This window comes from Epargyreus clarus, unplaced genomic scaffold (assembly GCF_041222505.1).
Source record: "Epargyreus clarus isolate Ecla_fem2 unplaced genomic scaffold, WU_Ecla_fem_2.2 ptg000027l, whole genome shotgun sequence".
Classification (NCBI taxonomy): Eukaryota; Metazoa; Arthropoda; class Insecta; order Lepidoptera; family Hesperiidae; genus Epargyreus; species Epargyreus clarus.
The window spans coordinates 4,688,523-4,709,749 of record NW_027332234.1 but is presented as its reverse complement, the minus strand read 5'-3'; the positions used below and the strand labels follow the sequence as shown (position 1 = coordinate 4,709,749).

Sequence of the window (21,227 nt, the reverse complement as noted above, 5' to 3'; positions counted from 1 at the left end):
TGATTTTTCAAAGTTATGTGCGTATTACAAATTAAATATCACTTGCTAAACGGTTAAGGAACACATCGTGAGGAAACCTGCATACCTGAGAGATTTATAAAAAAAATCTCAAAGATATGTGAAGTCTACTAATACGCACTTGGCCAGCGCCGTGGCCTAATCCTTCTCATTATGAGAGAAGTCCCGTGTCCAGCTGTGGGATAGTAATGGGTTGTTGATGATGATGATTTTGATATTTACTTATCCAAGCCCTTCGAACTTAGTCCTTAGAGGTCGGAATGCACCTATGGCCGACCTCAGTTAGGACTCTAAGCCCTTTTAAGTCATCTTATTTGATTTGGGCACAAATTGCAGGACAGCAGTAGCCACTAAGTGGTCTGCAAGCTGAATTGCCACATCAATGTTATTAAAAATATATTATTACTATATAACTACTATATAACTTACTTAGGATAATGCGTCCAGCCCGGAGGGTAAGGCGTGCAGTACACGATAGTGATGTTATTCTGAAGATGCGCTGTCACGGTGTTGGAGAATATCGCAGCGGGAGCGGCGAAGATCAGCGCCGCTGCCCAGATGAACGTCGCGCATACTAGTGGGAGCTTGCGGAGCTGTAACAACTTGTGTGTGTGAGTGGGTGTGTCATTGCTTTTGTATTACCTACATACAACTGCAATTGTACAATATCGTATTTTTGATATAGATCAAAAATACGATATTTAACCGTTCTTATACGATGTTTGAAAGGTAGAAGAACTAGTATGAAAGGTAGTAAGGTAGATGGCGCGTCATCATCCATACGAAAATAACTCCGTCGCGGGGGACACAACCCTCAGTAATGAGGAATACGATACGAGGAGGACTAGTATGATTCCACTGGTACCACGGCCACAAATATTTCTAGCGTGAAGCCATTTTGCGTTTCATTGGAAAGATGTGGATACTAACCGACTTACACATAAGGCAACTGTCTTAGGCTTCGGGGGTAGCAACGTATCTATGACCGGTTTCAAGTTCTACTTATATACTACCTACTTAATACTACCTTATTAATATCCAGCTTGTTAAAGGTGTCAAAGGGTAACAGTGAGCACATATCACGCAGGGAACTGCGTGTCTTTCTTACCTCAATCTTATAAAAAAAACCGTAGGACAATTCCACACTTGAGTGAAGACATTTTAGTATAAAATGGCAGTACCAAATGACCCTACATTTCAATCTACGTTGGTGAAATAAATCTTTTTAAACGCCCAATTACTTATTAACCGCAAAAAATACGAGCAAGAAGAACCTTAGAAGCTATTATTATGATTTGCTTTATAGTTCCATCAGGCGCTAAATTGCTGTCCAACAAGAAATATTGCTCCATTAATCCACATTGGAACTAGGTATTGTAAACTTCGAGCTTTAAGGTCAATTGAAGGAAAGTATATGTTGTAGTTAAGAAATATGACATAGAGCAACATATGTTATGGATATATATGTTAATTGGGATAGCAATGATTATTCCTAATGAATCATTTTTCATCTAGTACGATTCCTCCATAAATATTAAGTTTTAGTCTAAACTTGAGCCAATTGAACTTCTATGAGCGCCTCAACGGACATTCTAATTTTAGTATTCAATCAATGAATAAGCAGTTTATAGGAAGATACAGCGATGAAACGCTACATCCTTCATACGTTTGAGCGCCAGACGCTGATAGTTGACGCTCGATGCAGCAACTGAATGCGAAAAATGTGATGCTGAATATACAGTCGCTAAAACGGGCGTTTTCTATACCGCGATCGAACGCAACCCGTCCAGAAGGTAGAACCCTCTGTGGTTCGACTCCGGCGGAACCAGTGTTAAGCGGCTGCCTGGTTTTACAGGTGTGGTAAAGAAGACATACTTTTCCAAAGAAGGCATATTTTTCCAGCGTAGTTCTGAGGAGTAGCAGTGCATCTGTGGGCGACCTTACGTAGGAATATCTATCCTATCTGGGGTTGACTACACAAATGTCCATGGGCGGTAGTAGTCACTTACCATCAGGTGGACTGCATGCTCGTCTGCTACTCCTGTATTATAAAAAGACGTCAAAAAGTGACACAGCAATGATGTAACCACCAAAACATAAATTGTCGATGTAAGTGAGAAACTCTCAAAACATAAGACCACGATAGATAAAAGTAGCACGATGCTGAGAGCATAAGTGCGAAACTTCCAAGCGAGATCCGAAACTATCAATTCAATTCAATTCAATTAGCAAATCAGTTATGTTACCGCGGTAACTGAATTAGAGGCAAATGAATCAATGGAAGTAAACAAGAGTCAAGCATGAATAACTTTTAGTTCGGAAGCTCTCGCTAATTCAGTGGATACGTGTTCCCTAAGTACTTTATACCCATGTTACCTTAGTATGCAAGTCATGTAGTGGCTAAGAGAAATCGAACTAAGGGCGTATTTTCTCAATAGACTCTCTATATCTATCTATCTAACTATTTATCTATGCCGTATCATTTTCTCTGCAGTGATTAACGTTTTAGTAAAATTATCACCAAAGATGACATAATATAAATTTAATTTAGTTTGTAATGTGGATTTTTACTTAGCAATAGTGTTGCAATAACACTTGCCGTATTGTGGTTGAAAAGTTATGGGAGACACACTTTACGAGTTGTTATTTTTTAAGTGTAAAAATTTCTATGATTGTCTTCAAGCAGCACTCCAATCCTATCCAAGGTTGATAACAGATGTCCATAGACGACAGTAACCACTTGACAGCAGATAGACGGCATTTTTAATAATGAGAAGTAGCAAACGTGAATACAGTCCATGTGATGGTAGGTGACTACTGCCGCTATGGGCATTTTATAATTATCCGCAGATAAGATTAAAGTTCTAACTGAGGTCAACTATAGAAGAATTGATACTCTTGAGGACTAAATTGGAATAATATGTTACCTTACATTACACCTTGGACAAATATATTACCTTACAACACCCTTCAAACGGAAACACACCAGATTGTTAATAATAATAATCTTACGCAGGTTTTGTACAATATCTAGATTTTATTATAGGACGCGATGTTAGATTCTTAAAAGTGCGTTTTGTTACCTCTGGTATAGTCCGCGCCAAACTGCTAGTCCGCTCTGAAGTTGTTGCGAGCAGGTGTATTCATACAATTTTCTATGGCGACGCGGTTCATTTCTATATTATTCGGACTATATCCATTGTACTAGTTTGTTACTTCTATTCCATAGCAAAGTTATACAATGCCATTAGGCATCCTACGTAATTCCACAGCCGATCTTCAGTGGTTTTGTCAAACTTAGCAGAGAATAATGTTCTAATTTAGTTACAGAATGAGCAATCAATCAATGTTACTCTAGTCTGCTCGTTGATTCGACACATTAAACAACTTCAGTTACTTAGTGGCTGTATTAGTAGGAATAGATTGATATTAATATGTGTTAGTAGTTTCCTTTAACATTAATACGAAATACATTTTTATTTCGTGGTATAGTTTCACATATTTACCCTATTGTAGAGGGTAATGTTTCTCGAGCGTAAGTATGTTCGTATGTATGTATCAATGTAGGTACGTATGTCTACTTTTGGCACGCCTTACTCCCCAAACGGATTGACGGATTTTAAATACGAAGTGTCATTGTATTCACGTAAATGACACAGGGTAAAGCAGTTGGATTTTTGTTTTTATAATAATTCTCTATTGAATTAAGCGTAAATTTAGCCTACCGATTATTAGCGTATGGAAATTTGTAATAACAAGAAATCGACGGTACAACGCCTCTTAACATCTTAAGCGAAATTACATTGATTCGTCGGAAGGACTTGAGTTGCACTGACCGTGTCAAATCGCGGTTTCAAAATACTCCTATCCGATATGGAGAGCTGTCCAAAATACCATCTTTTAAAAAAACAAGTAACAAAATGTTAATAAAACTAATTTGTTTTAATAATAAGAATATGGCTCGCCTTTGAAGTAAAATACAATACATCTTTTAACCTGACTGACCTAAAAGGAGGTGATGTAAGGTTTTGTCAGCATATGTTTTGTATGTAAATTTCTTTGGCACGCTCTGTCGCCTAAGCAGCTTGCCAGAAACACGGTGTCGTTAGATTTGTGAAGATAAATCTAGGAGATAAACTTCTTGCAATGTAGAAAGGTATAACTTGACTCAATGAAGATTATAATCCAAAATGGTCGCACTTCTATTTATATCCGGCTTATTCTTGCATAATATTTAAATGGGTTCTAGATAGTTTCAGAATTTTATACTAGAAAAAGAACAATATAAATTGGACCAGTGATGCATAAGTTATAATATATGTGAATAAACTAACAGAAAGAGGTAGGTATGTTATTAAAAAACTCTTTAAACTTTAAATTATAGTGTGGGGCTGTGAGTGTAGAAAGGGCTTAAACCCTTTATTAACCCACACTATAATTCCCTGTATCGTGGTTGCCATGGACATACGTAAAGACGAATACACAAACACCTAGACCCATAACATATATCTAAATTCATCTTTCAGATCTGTCTGGATCGAACCCAGAACCTTGTCCTCGTCAGACTGGTATGGACAAGGATATCTTACCTGCAATTTTCTGAAAGGATTCACAATCGCGCAGTATCGCTCAGCTGACAACGCTGTCAGCGTGAAGACTGACACCCCAATGCTGATGTCCTTGCCAGCCTCTGATATTCTGCAGATCGCTTCACCCCAGGGCCAGGACTCCAGGGTATAGATGATGGAGACGAAGGGCACACAGATGAGGATCACTAGGAGATCTGCCAGCGCCAAGGAGAAGATGTATCTGTAACAAAATTTTGGAGTCAGAATATTGTTTTTCAAGTTTTTGTTTCGAAGTATTGGATCATTTTCCAAGCATTTTTTGGGGGTGGTAGAACCAGTAGAACCACTACCGCCAGTTGAAACATTGGCTTTAGCATAACTGTGTTCTGTTTTGAAAGGAGTGATACCCTTATCACTCCTTTCAAGGTATACGAGTTCTATTTAGCAGGATGACCTGAAATACGTGGTTTGATTCGAATAAATTGTGTGTGTGACATAGGACATAAAACTATACTTTATGTATAGTTTTAAGGTTTCGATATGAACACTTTTGTTAATACACCGATCCCACGTGCAATAATAACACGTAATTCGATCATAATACTATCTGTACATTTTAAATATTCCGCTTTCACATAGAATTAAAAAATACATCTTCTAAACGCAGACTTGAAAACAAAAGCAATGTTAAAAATGATTTCAACAAAATATTATATTACAGTTAAAGCACTGAATACTAGAATTGAATAGCAAGAATATTTATTGAATACAGAATAATTGATCGTTATTCGTCGCACAGATACAAAAGGAACGAATTTCCATGTAACCATACCCTTTAAGCATGTTAGAAATATTCCAAGAATCACTTTTGGGAAAAGCGAAGGAATATACATAAAGACTGAAGTTCTGTCTTCATACGAGTTATAGTGAACTTGGGAATAACGATAACAGTTTATCCAAACATTTCTTTTGTCGTAAGTGTTTTTTGGATCGCTGAGAAAACGTAATATCGCGGGATATTAAAAGTTATTTGAACGCACGAAAGACTTTTGGAGGAAAATAATTTGATTTGTAGACCTATCATGTTTATATGCGGATTGGTTTCGAAGTTCTATTTCACTTCTAAACATGGGTCGTTCATAACAATGAAAATAATCAGAACCATAATTTAGATATCTATTTCTACAATATGAGATTAGCTACAATGAACATGAAGTTACCTAAAAATAAGTGGTCATCGCCACCCCTGAATTTTTGTTACCAATTTCATACAGAACAGGGGTTTTTCTTGACGTGAAATGTGCTTCAAGATAGAAATAGGTGTGATGGTGGTACAGTCAGCTCCAGAAATATATGGACAGAAACGTCCATAAGTAATGCTGTCAGTCGTAAAGCGTCAAAATAATTAATTGGCTACATAGATGAGCTGACTGTACCTTCCCGATCAAACCATTCTACTTCTATATCTACGACTGTTACGAAATAGTCTTCTAAATAAACAATAGTTCAAACTTACGTATTCGGCGCATTCCTCATGCCTCGATGCCTGATGTAGACGATCACCAAGGTGCCATTGCCCAAGACCCCCACAATAAAGATGATAGCGAACAGCACTGGAACCAGGTACGTCTCCAAGCGTTCTTCGTACGGCGTGTAGTCGCCGTCGGTGGAATTGTCTTCGTACATAGGTGTGGACGTGTTGCTTGGGATTGTGAACATCTTTGCTGAACTTTGTTGTGCACTTCCGTTCTCTTAGACCTGTAACAAGAGAAATGTGTTTTATAAACTTTGAAGGCATATTTAAAAGTTGTATTAGATAAATTGACTTGTCCAACAAATGGAGTTCTTAAGTCTGTCCTGTGCCAACTATTGCTTGAGGAAGTCTCCAAAGCTACGATTTTTTCGCTATTAATTTGTTTGCTTAAGTCGCTGTCGCTTGTCCAATTTGTCGCCCAAGCAACTAACGAGGGGTACATGTTTGTGTTTATTTGAAAAATCCTGATATCAGTCGACTGTATCATCTATATGGATGGATAAGCTAGTAAATATTCGACGAGCTATTTGATAATTGCGCAGTTAATTATGTTGCTCAAGCAACAGTAGCAAATGGGTGATTAGGCTCATTTTTGCTCAGGCAATATATTTGCATAACGATCTCTTCAGATAGAATAAATAAGTGTATAACCAGTATGTTTGCTATTTTATAAACTAATTAATATATACCCAAATAAATGCTTAACATAATTGAAAGATCCGAACCTGTGATACGAATATCAGAGTATTTTCATTAATATTTACAAGGTGATGCGAGTGTACGCCATATGGGGTTTTATGTTTCAATTTAATGGCCGTCCATTGTCCAATATTTAAATTTTTCGCTTTGTACCTGCTTCAAAATAAAATAAGAGAATTACAGGATCGGATTAATCAAAGTCGTTATTGTTTCCGGCACGAAGGACCATAATTATATTTTGTCGATGAGCGTTATAATGTCACTATAAATAAATCTGATTAACATTTATATGTAGGGCTGTTATTAATGAGCAGAAGGTTTGTTTGCGTTAGACCGATTCCAATAACTCATTTAAAGTTAATGTCATTACCGCCCTTTCAGGCTAGCCACTTTTAGCCTAGCATCAGTGATTCCCGCTTTGGCGATTGAATCGATGCTCTATCACGTTTTGGTGAATTACTGCGTTCAGTTCCGGTCAATGCTATATTACGCTTTGTTGAGCAACGCTGTACGCGTCTAGTCGAAGTACCGAAACCACGTATTTTAGCGTTTCACTGTTGCTGCATCGAGTGTCCAAAAGTAGCTGCGACCGGCGCTCAATCGTGCGGAGTGGAGTTTGATCGGTGATCTAACATGGGGCCTTTATTCATGAAACTCGTTTAACATTAAAATTAAAAGTAGAAGAAATCCGTCATGATTGACTCCAACTGCATAGCCACCACATTTATTTAGCTTTACAAAAGTAGTGCTTCTGGTTTAAAGGTTCCAGTTCAGGCATCGCTGGTAGCAACATATCCCTGATGGACCTTCAATCCTAATTACGTTAACAACCCTTTACTGTCTTAGTGCTGGGTAAGGTTCTCCTTTTAGAGGAGACCTTTTGACGACCCGCGTGGCGGAGCGGTTACCATACCGGTCTGACGCGCACAGGGTCCCGGGTTCGATCCCCGGCCCAGAGAGATATCTAAATGATGAATTTAGATTTCTGTTTCTGGGTCTTGGTATTTGTGCATTCGTCTATGGCACCCACGACACAGGAAATCCTAGTGTGGGGCTGTGAGTGTAGAAAGTATGTGTGTGTGTGTAGAGGGAGAGAATGTATACCACAGCCAAAAGCGCTAGCTAGCTAACTGCGATAGGTTTCAAACACTTTTGAGGCTTTTTTTAAGAACGTCTGAATCGTTAAAGTGAGATATAATTCTAATAAGTACAAAACTGACGAATTAAAAATGGGGAAATAAGACATGCATCTAAGAAACAGATTTTTGAAATTCCAGACAATTCCAGAAATTACAGATATTAAATAATTACGAAATTATTTTTAGTCATCGATAAAAATGTCATAATTATTAAAACCGAATTTCAAATCCTACGTAAACGCATTAAAATTTAATTAATGTTTAAATGTTGAAGATTTCCCTGCGGAGCACATGGAGAGTCGGTGTTGGTAACAAGTTGTATGCACACGTAAATTGCATTGCAGTTAAACGCAACACAAACATAATTTGCGTAACGTCGCAATGAATCTGATTCGAGACGGGCCCTACTACTGGAATACATTCGAATTTGCAAGATAGTGTACATGTCACTGTTACAATGTCTTTTTTTTCTACGGTCCATTCTCCTCCTGCCTAGTGGTTTGAAGCACTCTTTGTGGTTCGCCTCCAGAGGCTCCACCGTCATGGGGTGTGTTCTGGATTGAGTGTGTAAGGGAGAAATACTTTTCCGAGGCATTCCAGCCTCTCTCTGGAGTAGAAAAGCATCTGTGGTCAATTTCATGTGGGACTTTAATCTTATTTTAGGATGATAACAGATGTCCAAGAGCGATAGTAATCACATTGTATTTAGTATATCATCATCATCAACCCATTAACGTCCCACTGCTGGGCAAGGGTCTCCTCTTATAATGAGAAGGATTAGACCATAGTCCACCGCGCTGGCCAAGTGCGTATTGGTAGACTTCGCATACCTTTGAGATTTTTTATAAATCTCTCAGGTATGCAGGTTTCCTCACGATGTTTTCCTTCACCGTTTAAGCAAGTGATAATTAATTTCTAATACGCACATAATTTTGAAAAATCAGAGGTGCGTGCCTGGGATTTGAACCTCGGACCCCTCGATCGAGAAGCCGCGTTTCTTAACCACTAGGCTATCACCACTAGGCTATACTGCATTTAGTATATCATGTTCATTTAAATATTTTGCGCAGAATAAATTTGGTCACGATTCACATTGAAGTCTTACTCCATTCGAATGTTGTACTGTTCCCTGAGGACTGAGTAAAAGGTAATGCTGGTAGTAATATATATTTTATAGCTATAGGACTGGAATATTGACTCTACTAAGACTTTGATATATCAATATTCTGACTATGTAGGTGTATATTGGTTTCAACATATTTTTTTCTGAATACTTATTTTTATATTTTAATTTAGCAAATAAGCAAATGGGTCGCTTAATGGAAATACATTATTGTATCGCCGATTTTGAAAGCTTTTGCACCTTTTTTGTAGAGCCCTCTCATAGGATTTCGGCAACACATTAGGATCGTTAGACCTCAGCTACACTTAATTAACTTCAACGACAGTAAATACTAGTTATATTCAGTTATAAGCGGTTGAAAAATATTCATTTTATTACAATCAACTTTAACACTTAGAATAAAATAGTTTTAACTAGTGAAATCGCGTTCGAACTGAAAAACATTCTGACATAAAATAAACATACTAAAATACATTGAAATCTTCAGTCTGTACCTTACATTTTGAACTCTTCAACCGTCGATCGTAAAATAAGAGCGTCAAGTAAACACGAAGTGTCCTTAAGGGATATTTCGGGAAGGTCGCACCAAAGCTTCCTTGAGAGGATGATGGCCTAGCACTTTTTAGCCGCTCAATAAGTGGGTCAAGATGAAATATGATTATTGATTATATACGTGTTTAATACTTGTGGGTAGGGATTTCCTCTTAAACTGTCGGGCCGAAAGTAACACGAAACCTTTCTACTTGGCATGATTTTGGTTATAAAGCAAGTATTATGTTGATATGCCTATTCTTCGTTTCTTATAACTTCTTAAAAAAACTAAATTTGACCGCTAGTAGTTAATACACTAACAAAGCATGTTAAATGAAAGTATTATAATAATAATATTAAAAACGGATGCGGTGCGATTGCAAAATAATGCGTGCTTTGTATGCATTTTTAAACCAATCGAGAACGCATAGTACGGTTTATTTGCGTCATCGGCGCTGTTTAATTTAAACTCCTTTGACTGAATTTATCGTTAACTTCATAAATACTGAAACAATAAACTGCCTTGTATTATGATTACACAAGTACCTACTCGGGGTTGTAATTTCTATGCCAAGTTATGGGTATATTCATTTTTATGATTTGTTTAAAACAGAAAATAAATTACAAAATCTTATAACAATTTAAACGCAATAATAGCAAATGTAATTCGTAAAAGTTAAAAATAAATTTCAAATAAAAAAAAATACACGAAAACTATTAAGTAGAAATGTAAAATTTAATTCGTCGGCAATAAGGGATTAAAATTGTTATTCCTAACTGTCGCAGCTCGTCGGAGTCACTCGTGCAGTTTTCTTCGTTTCGTCGATCAGTGTCAAAACTTCTTTTGTACTCGCACTTGTTCGTCATAATTACTATGTCAAGAATCGTCCACGATGAACGAGGAAAAATTTTAGTCGCTCCCATGTATTTCCTGTTTTTGTTGTATTACTGGTACAAATACTGTTTTTGTAAACTGACAATGCATTAAAAACAACAAAAATACGTCTAATATTTTATCGTCGTTAATAAGAAGCTGGATGTTAACGATTTCGCATTTTTATAACATTACATTAAAGTAATAAGTGACTCATTTGATACTACAGTTAAAACACAGATGCGGGTATGTGAAGGGGGGACGACACCATGGCGGCGCTCGAATTAACAGAGAGCGACATTCTGGTCGGAGACTTCAGCAAGAACAGTCGAATAAAGGAGATACTTGTGTAGTTATATACTTCTAATCACTAGTGTGAACTTACTTACGTATAGTTGTTATATCGTAACTCTGTACCTTTTATGTGACTATATTACATGACTTCAAGACTATATCTACATATCAATTTGTTAATGTAGGTCCAATCTCGAACCATTGTGAGAGATACGAGTTTCTACCACTAAATACAAATTATTTAACCGGTAAATTTAAATCACTACGCAAAAATAACCTTTTGCAATTTAGTTAAAATTGTATGGCTTACTAGCTATTAATTAAAATGTGAATATAAGCTTTATAAATACATTTAACTTCAATTATGAGTAAATTGCGTTAATTGCGCAATATTAAACGTGCAAGCTGCAATGACGTCACGACGTGACGATTAAATGAAAATGTATGTAATATATTTGGATGCGCATTATGTGATGGTTATACAAATAGATAAAGAAATAAATAGTAAATAAACTAAAGGTTATAGTTGTTACGTTGTTTACCTTTTTCGTCGTCAACCCATTATTGTCCCACTGTTGGGAGTGTTTATCCAATCAGTAGTAATTAATATAAAGGTTTAAGAATCACACATAGTTCGACGTAATGCTTTATGTGGTAAGGTAAAGTAATGTATTATACGTATACGAAGCATTGAAACTTAATCCTAAGAGGTAGCAAATGACTTACGGTTGCACTCTAATCCTATTTTGAAATTATTGTTGCAAATCACCTCTGGTAAAACTCTACAAACCTACCTACCTGCAAACTTTCATGAGCTGCAATAGCCAGTTACCATTAGATGAAATTGTTGCTCATTTGCTACTTTTATATTTTAAAAAAGTGGAGGCTGAAAAGCATCACGTAAATTTCCAATTTTTTTGAGAATATTCTGGTGAGTTATTACGTTTTCCTATACTTATGAAGTTATTGATAATCAAATTCCGACGTGAAAACAATTCTTAAACAGCTAATTTAGCATAAAAAATGTTACATTATATTTTCAAATAAAATACTTGTTGTTTCAGTATACAATTAATATAATGGTTTATGTCAACAACTGTAATACTAATTACTAATAATAATCGGTCCATTTAAAACCACAACTCTCCATATAAACGTGTTGTTAATAACAATGACACATAATTAATTTATTACAAAATAAACTCGAATCCTTTTTTGTACAATAATATATTTAATATACAATAATATTACTCGTATATTTAAATAAAATAAAGAAGATCGTATAAAATTAGCGATGACTATTTTACAATATTATTTCAAATATAATAATTATTGGAAAACATTTTAAAATTAAAACAATAAAATGAGAGTTCGGTTTTTAAAATGTGCACATTTACTAATCATTAATTAGGCTAGTTATTTACACGTTTGATTATGAAACTATGTATAATTTTAAAAGTAGATATCTACAATTTTATATTGTACGTACGAAATCCTTAGCTTTGTTCGCAGTTTTTCACATGTTTCCTGTTTATTTATGGATCAATTGTATACGAATAAAACTCCTCAGGTTTCACAATGAACGAACGGTATTTAGTCATTTTACAGCCAAATCTTACCTTATATGGTTTTGAATCTATCAAGAAATCGAATTTAATAAGGATATACCTTACTTAGTTTAAATTTACTTTCGGACGGATCTGAAACTTTGTTAATTAATATAATATAAAATAGAATATCTGCAGACTTGGCCTTCTCTTGCTTTTGACCAATAGCCAGTCAATTGACAATAACCACCGTCTTCGACGTTTGTTTCAAGATTGAAACTAGTTTGATCTAGACATTATTTTTAAAAATACTTTAAAAGAAATTGACTAATACACATGTAACAGATATGTTATAAATTAAATGAATGGTGAACAAACGAATAGTGTTCAATATTTGTCAACAATGTACAGTTCGCAAATTTACAAAATACATACAATAAACATATACCTATAATTATGTCTTATATGTACATGTTCTCAAATTTAAAATGTGTATTAACTTCTATCTTAAACCAATATGTTGTTGTTAAATTAAGTAACCGCTATACTCGGGCGGGGGTATGTTCAGTATTTAGAACTGGTAGAAATACTGATTATAAATAAAAGGAGTAAATTCAAAATTTAAAGGTTGACGTTTCTGTCATAACACACATTGTACGGACAGTCGGTATTCAGATTTCGTCACGGGACGTATAATATAATTTATATATATTACGGGGGTCCTGGGGACCTATTTGGACGTCGCGAGTGTGTGTGCATCACGGTCGATCGGTCGCCGAAGGGAGCACCGCACAGTTCTACGGTATTTATACATATATTCACCTACACTATTGTTTCTAGCGCACAAGGGTTCCAAATTATATTTCGGATTAGAAACCAGCGACCTAAAACTTTACATTTTGGTCACTTCGAGTCGGGATTCGGGTTTCCGTGCTCGCAAGTATATTCTTGTGTGTTGGTGAACAGTAGTGTAGACATCGGCACACGTCCACGTCGTTTGTAAATACTTTGCCGGATTATAAGTATTTACAGCGGCTGGACAACATCAAAAAACGGGTGTACTCTACAATTATTACGTAGGGATACACGTATTTATTTCGGTTACTATTTTATTTATGTACATCGGGTACTACAAGAAACGTCAACGGTTTTAGGCGTTTTTTCGGACTATTATTAGTGTTTCGGTCGGGTTTGTATTGAGCATTCTCCTGTTTCGGGTTGTGTCGGTTGAAGGTGGTAGAACTCTACGTGGTTCGACTCCGGCAGCACCACCGCCACATCTATTTCTGCCATTACAGCAGTGTTTAGAGCTGCTGTATTTTGGTTTGAAAAAGGTGTGGTAAGGGAGATATACTTAATCGAGGCGTTCCAACTTAGTCCTCAAGAGTAACAGCGCACGTGTGGTCATTTACACCAGGTGGAGGTGGACTGCATGGTCGTTGTCTACTCTATTATTTCGGTCGGTTTTATTTTGGTTTGGATTTTTATTACTGCGGATTATAATTTACATTCGGTAATATTTTGTGCTTTCATATTTGTCAAGTCGGTTGACATATAATTTTGTGACAGCGTTCTATCGGTTTAAATTTAATTTTATTTTTTCTTATTTAATTTTTTTGAAATGGCTCCTAAATCTAAACAAAGGTTGAATAAATTAAAATACGATTTAGCAATCCATAATTTGGATTCTATTTACGATCTTTCTCAGCGGGAACCTAAATCTGAAATAGATAAAAATAATTTTAAAATACGGTATCATGATTTGGATCGTAATTATGAAGAATTTACGTCGATGTTTTTGGAGCTGCAATCGGAATTGGACGAAGGCTCTGATGTGGATTATTCGGACGATTTTAAAAAATATAATGGAATATATTATGATATCAAGAGGAAGTTTTTAGAAATATCATCTTCGGAGACTGAACATGGTTCGGAGTTCAGGTCAATGGATGATGGTGACAAGCGGAAGCGGGTGGTTTTACCACGGATACAGATTCCTACATTTTCGGGAAAAATAGAAGAATTTGTTTCATTTATGGATTTATTTAATTCTTTGATATGTGAAGATAATGCTTTATCTGATTCGGAGAAAATGTATTACTTATTAGGTTCATTGGCTGGAGAACCAAAGGTTTTATTGCAACACTTATCTATTTCGGGAGATAATTTTTCGGTTGCTATGGATCTATTGAACAATAGATATAATAATAAAAGATTGTTAGCAGATAAACTATTTTATAATTTGTTTTATATTTCACATGTCACCAAACATTTAAATTCTATTACATTATTTTTAAATACATTGCTAGAAAATACGAAAGCGCTAGAAAAGATGAATTTTCCGGTTGATCAGTGGACACATTTATTGTTTTATATTAATTTTCAAAAATTAGATAATAGTCTAAAAAAAGGTTTTGAAGAACGGTTTACAGGAAAGGAGTTACCGGAATTTAAGGATTTAATAAAGTTTTTGGAAAATGAACTTAGGATTTTGGAGTCAAGTGGTGATTCACATCGGACATGTGGCACTACTAAAACTCATGAGGCATTTCAGGAAAGTAGGCAGGTAGGCTGCAAATGTTGTAAAAAGGGAATACATCATCTTTCCAAATGTAATAAATTTTTATCTTTAAGGTTGGGTCTTAGGAAAGACTTTATTAAAGAAAATAAACTATGTTTTAGATGTTTTAACTCTCATAAGATAGCGGACTGTCAATCTTCATGGGTTTGCTTTAAATGTAAGTCACCTAAGCATCATCGTCTTATTCACATGGATTTACCTCACTACCAGACAGTGTAGAGTTTTAGGTCGCTGGTTTCTAATCCGAAATATAATTTGGAACCCTTGTGCGCTAGAAACAATAATGTAGGTGAATAAATGTATAAATACCGTAGAACTGTGCGGTGCTCCCTTCGGCGACCGATCGACCGTGATGCACACACACTCGCGACGTCCAAATAGGTCCCCAGGACCCCCGTAATAAATATAAATTATATTATATGTCCCGTGACGAAATCTGAATACCGACTGTCCGTACAATGTGTGTTATGACAGAAACGTCAACCTTTTAAATTTTGAATTTACTCCTTTTATTTATCATCAGTATTTCGACCAGTTCTAAATACTGAACATACCCCCGCCCGAGAAAGGCCAAGCCTTTATCAACCAAAATCCAAAAAATAAAAGCTTACACCGAACATATAATAAACATGAAATAACTGAAATAAGTTTGTGACAACCCTATTCCGAAGGCAGCCCACAAAACTTAACCATAGGCCGAATAAATATAACCGGTGTTGTTTTCAGTTTAACTATCCGAATAATACCATCTTTCTCAGGCAGTAACTCCAAAAACCGATCTATTTTCCGATTTAAAGAAGGCAAGTTTTCTTCTTTTAATAAAACTAAATCTCCGATTTTAAGTGATCATCCAGGTTTAGTCCATTTACTTCTAGTTTGAAGCGAGTGAAGATATTGACTACTCCATCTTCTCCAAAATCTTTGATAAAGAGCTTGCGCCAATTGACATCTCTTCAATCTATCGTTTGGTAAATCCGCCAAGTTAAATTCCGATACCGATAATAAGGATTTATCGATAAACCATGAGGATCTTCCGTAACTTCACACAATGGTCTACAATTGAGATCTGCTTCCCTCCTGGTAAATACAGTTTCAAGCTCTTCATAAGTTAAAACAAATTCACCGATTACCCGTTTCAACAAAGTTATTGCTGACTATGCAGCCTGCTCTTCATCTAAATGTCTTCTTGCAGTTGTATCATTTGTCCCACAGTCAAACCGAATGACATGTGAAAGATCCAGCCGAGAAGTAAATGTAGTTAATGTTACAAGAAAACCTTCCGTCGTCAAATCGTTGACACTAAATGTTCATTGTACAACCTTTGCACAAGAACAAACAAAAAACCTACAAAATATAACACCCTAATGTTTTAGGATTCCTTAACCGTGAAACCCTTAATATAAAAGGACCTGCAAAATCCGATAGCACAGTGTGAAATACCCCGGTGGTATTCACCCTATCCGTAGGTAATGAAACCATTGTGTCAATCCATTTGATCAAAAAACAAAATTAAAACAAAATATCCTACAGCGAAATACCAATAAAACAAAATAATAAATGAACTAGAGCCATAAAAAATATAACTAAAATAAAACCGTAAAACCGCTAAATTAGATTTACAACTTTTTTCCGAAATTTATTTACCGCACGTTGTCTTTCCATGATAGAGAACCGTTTTCTCACAGATGAAAAGGAACTATTTACCGTAAACGTATCTGGTAAATATGGCGAACCTACCGCATATCGCCGTGTATCATCCCGTTGATGACTAATTTTATGATCTAAATGTCTTGGATTCGCAATGACGCTAGGATTATCGTTAGTGTCCCTAACTTTATGTACAAAATTGACCGATTCAACGTTTGTGAATGTTTGACAAACGTTAATATTCTGGGCACCTTCATCATTATTTACCGCGTATGAAAAAGGCCCCGACAATACATAACCGAAGATAGTTTCCATAGCACATGGCAAATCATTGTTTATTTTAATAATATCCCCGAGCATAACCTCTCCTAATAAATCTGCACCGATTAAAATATCAACCTCCCGACTAAGGTAAAAATATTCATCCGCAAGAGGCAAATCTTTGTAATGACTACAAATATGTTGAGGTAAATTATAACTAGGCAACTGATTAGTTATTTTATTTAAAATAGTAGCGGTAGATACCAATAACGGTCGACGTGAAAACCGCGGTCGAATCGTTAAATTAACCCCATTTCTACCACTATCCACTGGTATGCCACTCAGTCCCGTGACTGTAGAAGCATTTGTTTTAAACCGTCTTAAACCTAATCTATTAGCACAACTCTCCGAAATAAAACTGCCTTGACTACCGTTGTCCAATAACGCACGCGCTTCTTGATAGTGACCATGTTCATCCTTAATATGCACCATGGCCGTAGACAAAAGAACCGTACGATTAAACATGTTACCTTCAATCATGTTAGAAGTCAACGAAGCACCACCTTGATTCGAAACCGTAATATTTGCCCTGTTAGATCCGCTAACAGATGCAGTATATGGATTATCCTCCACCCTATCCGCGACAACATTAGAAGCATGTGCCCTACTGTTACCGGTCACAGTAGGTGTCGCCGCCGACCTTGCACTGCCCGATGCTGTCTGGTAGTGAGGTAAATCCATGTGAATAAGATGATGATGCTTAGGTGACTTACACTTAAAGCAAACCCATGAAGATTGACAGTCCGCTATCTTATGAGAGTTAAAGCATCTAAAACATAGTTTATTTTCTTTAATAAAGTCTTTCCTAAGACCCACCCTTAAAGATAAAAATTTATTACATTTGGAAAGATGGTGTATTCCCTTTTTACAACATTTGCAGCCTACCTGCCTATTTTCCTGAAATGCCGCATGAGTTTTAGTAGTACCACATGTCCGATGTGAATCACCACTTGACTCCAAAATCCTAAGTTCATTTTCCAAAAACTTTATTAAATCCTTAAATTCCGGAAACTCCTTTCCTGTAAACCGTTCTTCAAAACCTTTTTTTAGACTATTATCTAATTTTTGAAAATTAATATAAAACAATAAATGTGTCCACTGATCAACAGGAAAATTCATCTTTTCTAGCGCTTTCGTATTTTCTAATAATGTATTTAAAAATAATTTAATAGAACTTAAATGTTTGGTGACATGTGAAATATAAAACAAATTATAAAATAGTTTATCCGCTAACAATCTTTTATTATTATATCTATTGTTCAAGAGATCCATAGCAACCGAAAAATTATCTCCCGAAATAGATAAGTGTTGCAATAAAACCTTTGGTTCTCCAGCCAATGAACCTAATAAGTAATACATTTTCTCCGAATCAGATAAAGCATTATCTTCACATATCAAAGAACTGAATAAATCCATAAATGAAACAAATTCTTCTATTTTTCCCGAAAATGTAGGAATTTGTATTCGTGGTAAAACCACCCGCTTCCGCTTGTCACCATCATCCATTGACCTGAACTCCGAACCATGTTCAGTCTCCGAAGATGATATTTCTAAAAACTTCCTCTTGATATCATAATATATTCCATTATATTTTTTAAAATCGTCCGAATAATCCACATCAGAGCCTTCGTCCAATTCCGATTGCAGCTCCAAAAACATCGACGTAAATTCTTCATAATTACGATCCAAATCATGATACCGTATTTTAAAATTATTTTTATCTATTTCAGATTTAGGTTCCCGCTGAGAAAGATCGTAAATAGAATCCAAATTATGAATTGCTAAATCGTATTTTAATTTATTCAACCTTTGTTTAGATTTAGGAGCCATTTCAAAAAAATTGAAATAAGAAAAAAATAAAATTAAATTTAAACCGATAGAACGCTGTCACAAAATTATATGTCAACCGAATTGACAAATATGAAAGCACAAAATATTACCGAATGTAAATTATAATCCGAAATAATAAAAATCCAAACCGAAATAAAACCGACCGAAATAATAGAGTAGACAACGACCATGCAGTCCACCTCCACCTGGTGTAAATGACCACACGTGCGCTGTTACTCTTGAGGACTAAGTTGGAACGCCTCGATTAAGTATATCTCCCTTACCACACCTTTTTCAAACCAAAATACAGCAGCTCCAAACACTGCTGTAATGGCAGAAATAGATGTGGCGGTGGTGCTGCCGGAGTCGAACCACGTAGAGTTCTACCACCTTCAACCGACACAACCCGAAACAGGAGAATGCTCAATACAAGCCCGACCGAAACACTAATAATAGTCCGAAAGAACGCCTAAAACCGTTGACGTTTCTTGTAGTACCCGATGTACATAAATAAAATAGTAACCGAAATAAATACGTGTATCCCTACGTAATAATTGTAGAGTACACCCGTTTTTTGATGTTGTCCAGCCGCTGTAAATACTTATAATCCGGCAAAGTATTTACAAACGACGTGGACGTGTGCCGATGTCTACACTACTGTTCACCAACACACAAGAATATACTTGCGAGCACGGAAACCCGAATCCCGACTCGAAGTGACCAAAATGTAGAGTTTTAGGTCGCTGGTTTCTAATCCGAAATATAATTTGGAACCCTTGTGCGCTAGAAACAATAATGTAGGTGAATAAATGTATAAATACCGTAGAACTGTGCGGTGCTCCCTTCGGCGACCGATCGACCGTGATGCACACACACTCGCGACGTCCAAATAGGTCCCCAGGACCCCCGTAATAAATATAAATTATATTATATGTCCCGTGACGAAATCTGAATACCGACTGTCCGTACAATGTGTGTTATGACAGAAACGTCAACCTTTTAAATTTTGAATTTACTCCTTTTATTTATCATCAGTATTTCGACCAGTTCTAAATACTGAACACATACAATAAACATATACCTATAATTATGTCTTATATGTACATGTTCTCAAATTTAAAATGTGTATTAACTTCTATCTTAAACCAATATGTTGTTGTTAAATTAAGTAACCGCTATTTTACCAAATAAATTATTTACAAATTATAACTAAGGAAGATTCCTTCTACGCCCCGCTTGCTTTTTTATCATTCTCACATTTCCTGTTGATCTCTCACTTTTAAGATTGTTTATAAAAATATTATGAATTAAATGCATTGTAAGAATCATTTCATTAACATCATAATATGATTTGACTCGAACCGATGCAGGTTCGTTAGCATGTAGCTACTTCTTACAGTCGACAGATGTTAACGTGGATTATTCTACGTTAGCAGCGTTAGCATAAGTCTTTGTCTTCAAGGAAAGGGGCAAATAATATCCACTTTCGAAGTCCAAAACCACTTTGCTGTCACTCATAGGTGAGGAGTACTCGACTTCCTCCTCCATACCATTGTAATTGATTGGCGCAATTCTTTGTGGCACGACATCATAAATATCGAGTTCTGGAGTTGACTTAGATCTATCCAGTGCGCTAGTACGAAATAATTTCATCTTATAATTACTTAGATCTTTGAGTTCGTGCGATTCCCTGAAATGATCAGAGTTCTTCGATCGCATTATTTCAGTGCAAATTCGCGCTATTTGCTGTTGCGCCATTAATGTCGGTATTGTCGTTGGATTCTGTTCATGTTTCTTGACGCTTGTGTTATCCGTTTGGTCTTGCGCTTCGTGATCAGTTTCGACTTTATGTATTGAGTTCTTGCAAGATTTAGTCACCAAACCAGGCTCATCAAAATTAAGTTTCGTGCCCATGTTAACAAGTAAATCCTCACTCTCTTTATTATTATGAAACATAATGTTATATCTGTTGCTATTTATAGTCGTGACATTAGATTCACCTTGTTCAAATAATCGTTTGTACTCTTTTGATTTCATTCTGTACAATATAAACGTTAAAAACATTACTAATATTACAAGAATAAAAATAGTCACACACATTACGACAAATCCTGAAATCGATATATTTATGTCGCCCATATTTAATTCTTCATTAACTTCGAACAATATATATAAGGCTGAAACAAAATGATTTTGACTAATTAAAGAAAACAATAAAAACACTGTTATTGAATTGATAGGAACAAATCTAGACAAATGTATGTATGAAAAAGTGAAATTAATTGTAGAATTTTATTAATTAAATGGTATGAATTGATATAATAGTATATTATGGAATAATATAAAGTACCTACGTATTACAAGTAAGCCAAAAATATAAGTTACCTTACTCTCATTAGAACTTCAGTACTTAACATTGTTTTGTCTAGAAAAATATTAACGTGATCAATGAAATAAATTTAATTACGAGTACTTAAGTCTTTTAATTTTTTATTCCTATCTGACCTAAATTGTATGACAT

General features: G+C 35.6%; 1 protein-coding gene across 1 annotated transcript in view; it reads right to left on the bottom strand.

The window, feature by feature from the left end:
* Positions 1-21,227, bottom strand: part of NGR-A14 (neuropeptide receptor A14) — a 97,849-nt gene that overhangs the window by 19,678 nt on the left and 56,944 nt on the right. Inside the window, exons 2-4 of the mRNA XM_073088950.1 lie at positions 6,103-6,344; positions 4,608-4,827; positions 448-611 (exon numbers count right to left, since the gene is read on the bottom strand). Of these exons, the coding sequence (XP_072945051.1) occupies positions 448-611; positions 4,608-4,827; positions 6,103-6,305 (587 nt within the window). The 5' untranslated portion in view covers positions 6,306-6,344. The remainder of the gene's footprint in view (positions 1-447; positions 612-4,607; positions 4,828-6,102; positions 6,345-21,227) is intronic.